At 40.8% G+C, this 11,146-nt stretch overlaps 1 protein-coding gene across 1 annotated transcript in view; it reads left to right on the forward strand.

Moving 5' to 3' along the window:
* Positions 1-1,450: 1,450 nt before the first annotated feature.
* Positions 1,451-11,146, forward strand: part of PALMD (palmdelphin) — a 51,872-nt gene continuing 42,176 nt past the window's right edge. Inside the window, exon 1 of the mRNA XM_006732820.3 lies at positions 1,451-1,985. Within this exon, the coding sequence (XP_006732883.1) occupies positions 1,941-1,985 (45 nt within the window). The 5' untranslated portion in view covers positions 1,451-1,940. The remainder of the gene's footprint in view (positions 1,986-11,146) is intronic.

Raw genomic sequence — 11,146 nt, forward strand, 5'->3', positions numbered from 1 at the left:
TTAGGAAAAGATCCAGACTAATAATTGGATAACTGCCCATCTGTTCTGGGCTGCAAATATGCAATGCTGACTGAGATATTTATCACTACTTCTCTCTTGTATTTAATTTCACCCAGGACCTACATAAACAAAATCAAAAATTCTGAAGGTTTGATTTTTTTTTAAGCATGAGTATCCATCCAATAGTAACCAAACTTGGCCCATGCCTAATCAATTCTCCAATGCTCTAGTTTCCCGAACCGTCTCTTTTGAGTATGTATGAACACGGACAAACTATTCTCAAGTAGGATTTCAGACTCTTGAAACTGGTGGGTTTCACTCTGTGGCTAGGTAGCTCTACATGACAATATGGAAAAATCTTTTCTCTCTAGGGCCACCAAGTTACTCTAGAGATTCATAAGGAGTTTTGCCTAAGGGGGTTGCTTTCAGATGTAAGTGTTCCGGGACCTAGATGGAGGAGGAGGCTGGGGGTCCAACTCTTTCTCGTAAAGATTGGTATAGCCTTCAGCCCCATTTTTTGGGCAGGTCTTGATGAATGGCTGTTATAAAGTCAGTCCGCCAGTCCTGGGTTTGCCATTTTTAGCTATGTGGCAAATTACAGCTCTGAGCCTCAGTTTCCTCATTTGTAAAATAGGGATAATAGCAGCACCTTGTACGATAAATAGTATGGAGAACATTTGTCTACAGACAGTACTCAACAAATATTAGCTATTATTATGATGATCAATAATGTGAAGGAAATTAAACCATATGGTCACTGTTTGGCTTGTCCTTTTAACCTGTTCAGCTGAATGCTGATCTAAAGGTGCTCGCTAGCATCCAAAAATGTAACAACGAGGTAGACAGTAACTACGGTTTACTACATCAAAATTTAATCAAAGAAATCATAAGGGAAAGAAAACAAAATCACTAGCAAAGCTTCCAGCCTCTGCTAAGAGTTTCCCTGGGCTTGGCTTTCTTTTTCGAAAGGACAAGGGAACACCCACACAATGTCAGACCGCATGAGTTACAGAATGTCTGGTCACACTTTCAAAGGCTCGCTCCTTTCTCTTGCACCACTGGTGAGGTCAAAATGGGCAGCTTCCTGAAAGCCGAGAGTGTCATTTCTGAATAAGGTCCAAGAAAGGACGGCGTCCTGTGGAAATCCAAGACAAGAAACAACCAAGGGTGGTACTTGACGTTTAAATCGCACCCACCGCCGCCCGGTGGGCCAAGCGCCACGTTAACACCTTTAATTTCTCCATGAACTCAAGATTCCAAAGTTTGAAAGCAACTGCTCAAGTGGGAAGAGGAGGGAGAGGGAAGGACGCCCTGAGGTAAATTTACCACTATACGAAGTTCTAAGATCACCCCAGCATTTATTATGATTGTCTGAAGCCAGTCAGAGGAAGAAAGGCAAGCGAGTGGCTTGCCCCGGCCAGTCCAGGCGAGGCCCTGTCCTTGTAAACTCAGGAGGAGGGTGCCGGTAAGCTTTGTACAAACACACACAGACCCACGCACACCCAGAGATGGCTGGCTGTCGCTGGAGCCGAGGCTGATGACACACTCAGCTCCTGGGCTCGCCGTGCCACTCCTGGAAAATAATGAGTTGGCTAAGGAACAGTTAATGAGAAAATGTGCCTTGCTAACTGTGCACATTACAACAAAGAGCTGGCAGCTCCTGAAGGAAAAGGGCTGGTGCGGCTGCCGTTCCAACTTGTCAGTCAGCTCTCGCCAGCAGCCCCAGGGTCTGCCTCCCCGGCACACTCTCATTACATGTGTCTGTCTGGCCTGCTCTGCACCTCTGCTCAGAGGCGCTCCTGGCGCGCCGGGGATTTCTGCCTTCCTGCCCTGGTGCGAAGGGCTTCTCCTCGGTCACCCCTCGCCTCTGCCCCAGGACGCTCCCGCTTTATGGTAGCCTTGGACTTCCTGCACCCGTCTGCCTGCCCTTGACTTCTAGAATGGAAGAAGCTGAGCTGGTGAAGGAAAGACTTCAGGCCATCACAGTAAGTCTGCGTCCAGTTATAACACAAGGAGGTGGTTGCTTAGAGGAACGGCAGACAGGTTGCGGCTGCCCCTGCCCGCGAGCCCCTGTGAGTGGAAAAACAGAACTGTCACCCTTCACGGCCGCGGCTCTGGCGCTCTCTTAACCCTTGTGACCCTCTGTCACTCTCGGGCTTCGGAACCTGAGGGCAGGGCGATGTTCTTTATTTTCGCAAAAAAACTGTGCCGGCGTTTTAAAGAGCACTCAGAAGCTTGGCAGGCGGTTTGGTTCACTGTCATTCACCTTCTCAGTGCCTTAAAAAAGCAGTTTCTCCTTCGATTGGTATTTGCCAGACATGAGATTAAAACTTAGAGACTTTTTAAAACAAGGAATATACCTAAAAGTTAAACTCTTTTAAATGGGGGAGAGAGGAAGAGATAAAACAACTTGAAACTTTTTATTTGTAGTGTGGTAGTATGTTCCAGAGAGCCTAACAGAATTAAAATGAATGTCGTTGTATTAAACTAAGCATTAAACAAGAGAAAAGTAGGTAAAAGCACGTATCAGATTAATTCTTAGATATCCGTTTTCAGCAGAGTCACAAACTGAGTAAGATCCTGATAAAGGAATGCAATGCATGCAATGCAATGGGTTTGGAAAATATCTCGTTAATACCGGGAAGGAAAATAGTGCATTTTTTACGTTTGTTCTGGGAAAGAATTACAGCAAGAAATAAACTACTTTCCTTAAGTGATCCGGCTTTTTTTTTTTTTTTTAATTTTCTAAAATCCTGTATTTGGCAGTAACCTGGAAATCTGTGGCACAGTCACTTATGATTAGCTACAATTTTTTGATATAATTTTCTAAAAACTTGGAAATCCACATCCCAATTTCTCAGCATTTTCTGCCACTGAAATTAACTGTCAGGAAGAAATGAGTACTTTTTAAAAACTGATGCTAAATCAGGGTGGGTAGGAGGATATTATTCTCTGCTCTTCTCATTCCCATAGCATAAATAATAATGCTAATCCAAATTTAGAATTTTTACTAAATGGATACAATGTCTTAGTTCCACCCAAAAAGGATTCAAGAAGTTGAAACATTTTCTCAGCCAATAGTGAGGAACCAGAAGTCCAGACATCCACCAATAAGGTTGGCACTTCTCCATAAGACAATGCTTTTGAAATGTCTAACTCCTAATTAGTACATTTTCCTTTCTTCAGAAAACTTTGCTTTGGAACTATTGTTTGTTTTGTTTTGTTCTTTTTTTTTTTCTTTGTCTTTGAACTCAGCCACCGTTTCAGCTGTCGGGCTTTAAGGGACAGGAACTGGGCGCTGCTCTGTTGTTTTTGGCATGGGCTTTTTGCATTACAGCTGCTGTCTAAAGGTTACTTTATCACACTGTGTGAGTTTTGTGGGCACAAGCTCAGCCTTTGCTCCTACCTCCTAATTTACGAAACTAAGTCATGTAGCCGGAGAAATACACAACAAGCCCGCTGTTCCCCATTGTACCTTCTCGAATTGGAGCACAGACTTACTGAAGCCCTCCAGTGCACCTTACAACTCCTCCGGAAGCAGCGCGTGGTCTGCAGCTCCAATGCGTACAGTTATTCAGGAAGACCAGGAATTTGCACTGAGGGTTCCAGACGCAAATAGAGGTAGAACAAGAGGCATCACGCCTTCCAAGCAGGCAAGAGAGTAAGCAGGTTCCTGAATATACTGGTGTGTGCTTTTTCTGATGAGTCACACACAAACGCATACACACACACACACACAAACATCCCTACTTGTGAATTATTCCATTAGCCTGAACATATCCCATTAGAAGGGATTAAGCAAATCTCCAAGGTAACTCTAGTCACTTACTCAAAGTAATCACAAAGTAACTCTACCTTGGAAGTAATATGTTATATGAAGGTTACAGGGGGGAACGTTGGGGGGAAAGTTTATGGGAATAAATTAACACTAGCCTCCACCTCACCAGGCGAAGCCCAGTCCCAATTTGTCACAACCTAGAGAGGAAAATGGACTTTCCATGGTGTGTCCATGGAAACAACACATCCACTCACCTCCTGCTAGACACCCCGGGAGATGCCAGCTTTCTCCACCCTTGCTCTACCAGGAAGCCACCTCAGCACTGCCCCATCCCCCCCTGGGAGAATGAAAACATACAGTATCCAGAGAATCTGCTGGGACCGTTTCACTTTGGGAAATACTTAAAATCTTCAAAATCTCTGACCGAAACTAAAACTCAGACACAATCTTCTCATTTTAACTGTTTCCCTCCTGTTTCCTTTCACAGAAACAATGTTTGTATACTTCAGGAACAAAGTCATAAGACTTTTCCAATGTACCCAACCCAGCAACTCACAGACTTTGTTAGGGAAAGGGGGGAAAAAAAAAAAAAAACACCTTTTTACACTCTCAGATCTATTTGATTTTTGTATTAAAATTTGTTCTTCCATTTCCTCGCTGTGAAACGAGATGATCTTCACTGTTGCATTTATCCCACCTGGTTTCAAGTGTCCAAACAGTCATTATTTCCACCAAATGTCTCTGCCTATAACTTGACAGAACCAAGTGCCCGTCCTCATGTTCCTCTAAAAAAAAAAAAAAAAAAAATAGATTAAACACAGTAAGTAGATGGAATGTGGCATTTAGGCTCTCGGATTGAGAGCTAATACTGTAACTGTGTCATTCATTTCTCCTCTCAGGAAATTGAATGTTAGATTGTCAGAAATCTTCTCAAAGACTCAAAGAGAATAAAGAAAAAAAATTTATGAAAGTACACAGAAACGATTGTTTAAAAGCCAGTATATCAGTTTGGGTATACCAAATATGGATTCTATTTTATACACGTACTCTCACATTCTTCCTTCATTACTTTGTCCATGTACCAACACTTTCTTCGCTGAATTAATCGTCAAAGTATCTCTCAGCCAAAGAGTTCAGTTTTCAGCTGTAACTCAAAAGCAGGACTGCTCCAAACTTATTAGATGAAAAGTCTCCTGAGACTCTTTTCGAGTTAGTATGTATTTTAACAAATAGCCGGTTTTTATACAAAAGAAGAGCTGTTGACATAGACTAGTAATTTGAATTTCACTTTTAATATTACTGGGATAGACGACACCAATATTTCCAGCATCCTCAGGAAGAGTGAGGTGAAGGACTGACAGTTATCCTGACAGAACTCCTCTCTGGAAAGAAACTTGGCCCACAATAAAACCAGTGAAAAAACCCAGATGAATTCCCCCCAGAAAGAGAAAGATCCCCTTAGGATTAGTAATATTCCATATGCTCTCGGCATCCTCCTCCGCGAGGAACGCATTATCTTATCTCCATTCCCACTATGACCTTAGAAAATCCAGTTCCTAAATAACATGGGGACACTCAGACTGGAAAGCTCCTAGACCTTAAACTGGCTAGAGATCATAAAAACAGCAGTTTGGTGCTGACCCCAGAAGAATTCTGAGAACGAGAATCAATTTTTCAGAGAAGAGAGCCAGCTGGGGAGTAAAGGGATAAGAATAAAGTCAACATTTTTATTCTCATCAAAGTTTATCTTTAATTGCTAGGAATGTGTGCTATCAACTCATTCCCTCATTCCTTTATTTAATTAATGGTGATTGAGCCCCTACTGTGTGCCAGGCCTTATGTATTTAAATGAAAGGAAGTGAAATAAGGGAAATCAGGAGTAGGTGGGAGTGGGCCGTGAATCACAGTGGCATTGGCAGGATGGGCCTCACAGAGAGGGTGACATTTAAGCATAGATGTGAAAGAGGTGAGCTCTGTCAAAATTTAGACAACGGTACTAATCACAACAACAAGCACCTGCCGAGGACTGACTCCATTGGGAAGGGAGCCATATAAAGTCCTGACGCTGGAATTTGAGCAACAGAGCCAGATTTGCCGGCCAAAGCTGCTCGTGATGCAAAATAATAAGGAGCTCTCACATTTCCCCAGATCCACTCCCTATTTCTTTCCACTCCCGAAGAATTTTTTCTAGACTTGTAAACATAGGAATTTGGGTGGCAGAAAATTCTTTGCATAAAACAGAAATCCATCTAATATGAAGACCAACATTAAAACAAGAACAAACACACACAGGTTCTAGTTATTTCTTTAGCATGTGTAGCCTGTCACCGGACACCGCACCTCATCCCGTTCCCGTTTCGTCGATAGCTGGGATCTTCTAGCAGTTAATAAGACAGTAGATGGCCTCAAAGCCTGACCTGCTTCATAATTTATGGGGCCAGTACACAAGGAAAATATGCAGACCCCTGTTCAAAAAGCATTCAGAATATCAACGTGGCAACAGCGCAGCATTAAATGAAGGTCTGGGCCCTTCTCAGTGTGGCGTCAAGCATGTCTTCACAAGCCACTTGCCCAAGAAACCAGCCCTACTTCTATGTCGTAGGCCCGCCATATACGTTTCTCCCCCGTTCATTCTGCCAGTACAAATGGGAGAGTGAAAACGAGACCAAGCAGCCTGGATCTTCCTAAAGGTATACCCTCACGTGTGTTTGGATCATTACATCATTTAGAGTTCTAAGGACTTCTTAAAATAATAATGGCTAAAAAAAATGCATAAGGCACCATTGTTCGGAAGTACCTCATGGTTAAGACAAAGTTACAGGAAGCACTTCTAATTTGTCCTGGGCATCGAAAGGCATTCACATAACAATGGTACATGGAGACGCAGAAATCTCCTAAATAAAGAAGTCTCGTGCTAGGATATTCAAACAATCAAGCCTCTGCCCAATTTTCCACAGTGCCATACTGAGATTGCCTGCTTCTCCCAGAGAGGGAAAGGTTTCTTCAAACAGAATGTTCTGTACCATGTTTCTTTGCCAAACATAATAGCCCACCCACAAAGGAGAGCATGTGATGAGGTATAATAATTTTGATAGTTATTAAGGAAACTGCTTTTTGATAACAGGGCGAGGTTTTTCCAGCGTGCTACAGAATGATAATGCTACTTTGCAAAGACCTCTCCTGACAAGGATCCCCAGGAACCTTCTGAATAGTACCAGATGGTTAAAAGACAAAAGCTGCTTCTTTACAAAACTTGGACTGAAATAAACAGAGTCTAAGCTCTGAAGTCTAACTAGAGTATAAACAAGTGCCGCAGAGTTCTGGCTAAAACTCAAACAGGGCTTCTACTCCCTCATCTCCAGTCTCAAACCGCCTCACTTCTCTTAAAATAAAATACAAATATTTTAACTTATTTCAGTGACAGTGATGTCACTGGGGGAAGAGACTCCCTGAAAACTTACTGCCTCCACAAGTTCCCTCACCAGGAAGCCGGTAGGATGTCCACCTTCCTAAGAGGCCATAGGAGCAGTTTGAGTGTGATCTATACTTATGGTTTTTTTCCCATAAAACCCCCCAGTGACTGAGTGGATTCAGTCAAGCCCTTGGAGACACGGAACCAGGTTATTCTCTGAAGCTCTGAATGGAACTCAAAACTGGTTCCTGTTCTAAGCACCAAGTTTTCCATGTGTAATTGCGCCTGTGATTGACATAGGGGTGCAACGTGTTCAAATAAGCTACAACTGCTACTCAAAATCAACCTATGCTCGCAGATCTAGAACATAAAGGACGTCTCTTAAGTGAAAGAATTCCAAGATTAATAACGATAACAGCACCTATTGTCACTGGAACTTGGGCTTTAAAAATAGACATATATATAAAACTTTCACATCCATATCTTATTTGTCCAAATATGAGTATTTGCGAAAGCAGATGTCACCATCCCCATTTTGTAGGTGGAAAACCTAACACCATAAAAAGTTAAGGGATTAGCTAAATACAACTTGAGTCAACTCTTCTGCTTGTCAGACTCTCTGACCACAACATCACAATAAATTCTAAGGAACATCAAAACCACAAACCTTGGGCGCCTGGGTGCCTCAGTTGGTTAAGCGACTGCCTTCGGCTCAGGTCATGATCCTGGAGTCCCAGGATCGAGTCCCACGTCGGGCTCCCTGCTCAGCAGGGAGTCTGCCTCTCTCTCTGACCCTCCCCCCTCTCATTCTCTCTCTCTCTCTCAAATAAATAAATAAAATCTTTAAAAAAAAAAAAAAAAACACAAACCTCACTCCATTTAGAACTTCCCCATGGTTCACTCTTAATAGAGTTTGACGTGGAGCAAAGAGAAGAATCTGTGGAGGTTCTGCTTCACTTAACCACGTTTTCTAACCCAAACCAGTCCTTCAGCCCTTCTGGTCTCCTCTGCTTTCCCCAGTTCACGGGGAATAGAGGTGGGAAAAGAGAGAACATGATGCCATTTCAGAAGCATTTATAATTGCTTCAACAGGGCTGGGATGGCATCATTTCCCAGAGCATCCCATACTCTAACTAAGCTTTCGTGACCTTCTTCCCATCCCACTTTCGTTACACAGTCTCTTCCCTCCAGTCAGGATTTCTTAAGGCAGGGATATCACTGCATCTCACACAGCTCCCCAGCACTGAGCTCAACACTAGCTGGAGCACACAAACACACACACACACACACACACACACACACCATTATGAATGAATGCCATCAAGCTGAAAGATTTTTTTCACTGAAGAAAATAACCAAGTTTACCATCACCCCTTAATTTTGGGGGTTTTTTTGTGTTTGTTCTTTATCCTTGTTTTGTTTTGTTTTGTCACTATTCATTTGAACAAACAGGAAAGGACAGACAAAGGAATAAACAAGTAGCACACAAACTGAGTTTTATTTTGAGATGTCAGAATTTGTTGTCAGGCTAGGAAAGAAGACTAAAGTTACTGAATAAAATGAGGTTTAGAAAATGTGTGCTTTTTCATTCACCCCAAAAGCAGTAGTGATAATGACATCCAATTCCCATGGATAACTAAAAAAGAATGAGGGTGTTTCAGAAAGAGGATGCAGAAATAATCATAGAACCAGGAGAAAATCTAGAGATTTCCCATTCTAACAGAAGAAAACTTAGAGAATGTCCATATTCCCATTCTTGCTATGCCATGCTCCAAAGATGCTCACCCAGCTTTTCCTCGAATACTTCCAGCATCAGGTGTATCAATACCTCACCCAAAACCCTCTTCCATTTGAGAACAGCCTTTGGTGTTGAGTTCAGAATCTAGTTTCCTTAAAATCCCACCCATTCATCATGACTCCAGCCACTGAAGCCATACGGCTTCATTCTCTTGATTTCAATCATTGCTCATATCACAGGCTCATTCTAGACATTCTTTGAAATGTCAGCGTCACTCTTAAAATTTGGTGTTGAGTCGAACAGAACACTCTGACCCATACAGAGTGCTTAGTGCTCTAACATTACTTGTTTGGGAAACTGTATTTCTAATGACAGGTTTGAGAAGTGATAAGGTGTGATATAAAAAAGCATCGTCTTTGGAGTTATAGAAATTTAGGTTGAATACCAATTCTGACTCTGGACCAACCACACCCTTTGGGAAAATTAATAAACTCTCTAGTCCTCAGCTTCATTGTCTGTAAAGTTAAGAATAAACTTTAACTTGAAAGTTCAGTAGCCACATACACAATGAATACACAAAAATCAATAGCTTTTTGAAAAACAATAATTAGTCAGAAAATGTAATACGAAAATATCCCATTCCTAATAGCTACAAAATTTAAAAAACTGTTAAAAGCTAAAAATAATCCTACTTAAGGAATGTGCAGGATTTATACCAAAAAACTTTTATACTTTTATACCCACTAAGGTAAGGAAATGTGCAGAATTTATATAATGAAACTACTAAGCAATATATGTGGTTTGAGGAGGCACACCACTCCTCGAGGTGAAGCTCAAATATAAAAAAGCTGTCATATTTTTCCAAATTTATTTTATGTTTAATGCAATTCCAATCAAAATCCTTGAAAGAAGCATTCTCATTCACTGCTGGTGGCAGCATGAAATTGCTAAACAGGACAGAAACCTCAAAAATAGTTTTATCCTTTGACCTAGAATTTCATTAACAAGGAACTTATACTAAAGAAAAACAAGAGATGCACTCAAAGATGGATTCCTAAGATGTTCATAACATAGCAAAGTCATATCTTATAGTACAAAATGTCTGAAAATAGGAATTTAGCTGAGTAAATTAGTGCATATATGTATGTGTGTGTACATATATAGGATAATATATATGTATATATTATATATAATGGAATAATATGAAGCCATTAAAAATAATTTAGAAGACTATTTAATGACATGGCATATCATAATGTTCATGATATATCAAAAAAATAAGTCAGATTACTAAATATGTAAAAAACACCTCCAATTTTATATGACCTATTTATATCATGCAGATATAAATCATATATAACAGTATTGATCTCTGATTATCTCTGGATAATGATAATTACTATTAGGAGTGACTTTTATTTTTTTTTAATTTTTTTTTTTAAAGATTTTATTTATTTATTTGAGAGAAAGAATGAGAGACAGAGAGCATGAGAGGGAAGAGGGTCAGAGGGAGAAGCAGACTCCCTGCCGAGCAGGGAGCCCGATGCGGGACTCAATCCAGGGACTCCAGGATCATGACCTGAGCTGAAGGCAGTTGCTTAACCAACTGAGCCACCCAGGCGCCCCTAGGAGTGACTTTTAAAATTCTGTCAGGTTATGTGGTTTTTTGTTTGGTTGTTTGGCTTTTTTGGTTGGGTGGGGAGTAAGATGGATAAGGAATCGGTTGGGTTTTCAATGTCATTTCTATAGGAATTTAACAAAATAACTCCAAAGTCCAAGTGGAAAAAATACTACTGCTACTAATTAAGACATTTTAGGCAAAAGCAATAAAGTTTGAAAACTTGACCAATAAAATGTTAATTTGCCTCATCAGCCATTGTCTAAACTGTGTAATATTAGTACCAAAGCCAACTATGCAGGTAACCCGGAACCAGACCCTAATGTACATAAAAAATTAGTAAATGATAAAATTAATAAATGTTTTACAAGTAAATCAATATGAAAGAATTCTTTGAAAAAGCTTCAGATCAGCCAAAAATTTGGAAAAAAATATTAGATCCTTAGCAGTTACCATAAACCAAATCAATTCAGCTGGATTAAAGAGGCTTTTTCGCTGTGAATTGTGCAAGACTGTTGAATCTCAGATCTGTACCTCTGAAACAAATAATGCAATATATGTTAAGAAAAAAAAAAGAAGAAGAAGAAGAAGGTAGCGGGA

The sequence above is a fragment of the Leptonychotes weddellii genome, chromosome 4 (genome assembly GCF_054177405.1).
Source record: "Leptonychotes weddellii isolate Sample4059 chromosome 4, ASM5417740v2, whole genome shotgun sequence".
Lineage (NCBI taxonomy): Eukaryota > Metazoa > Chordata > Mammalia > Carnivora > Phocidae > Leptonychotes > Leptonychotes weddellii.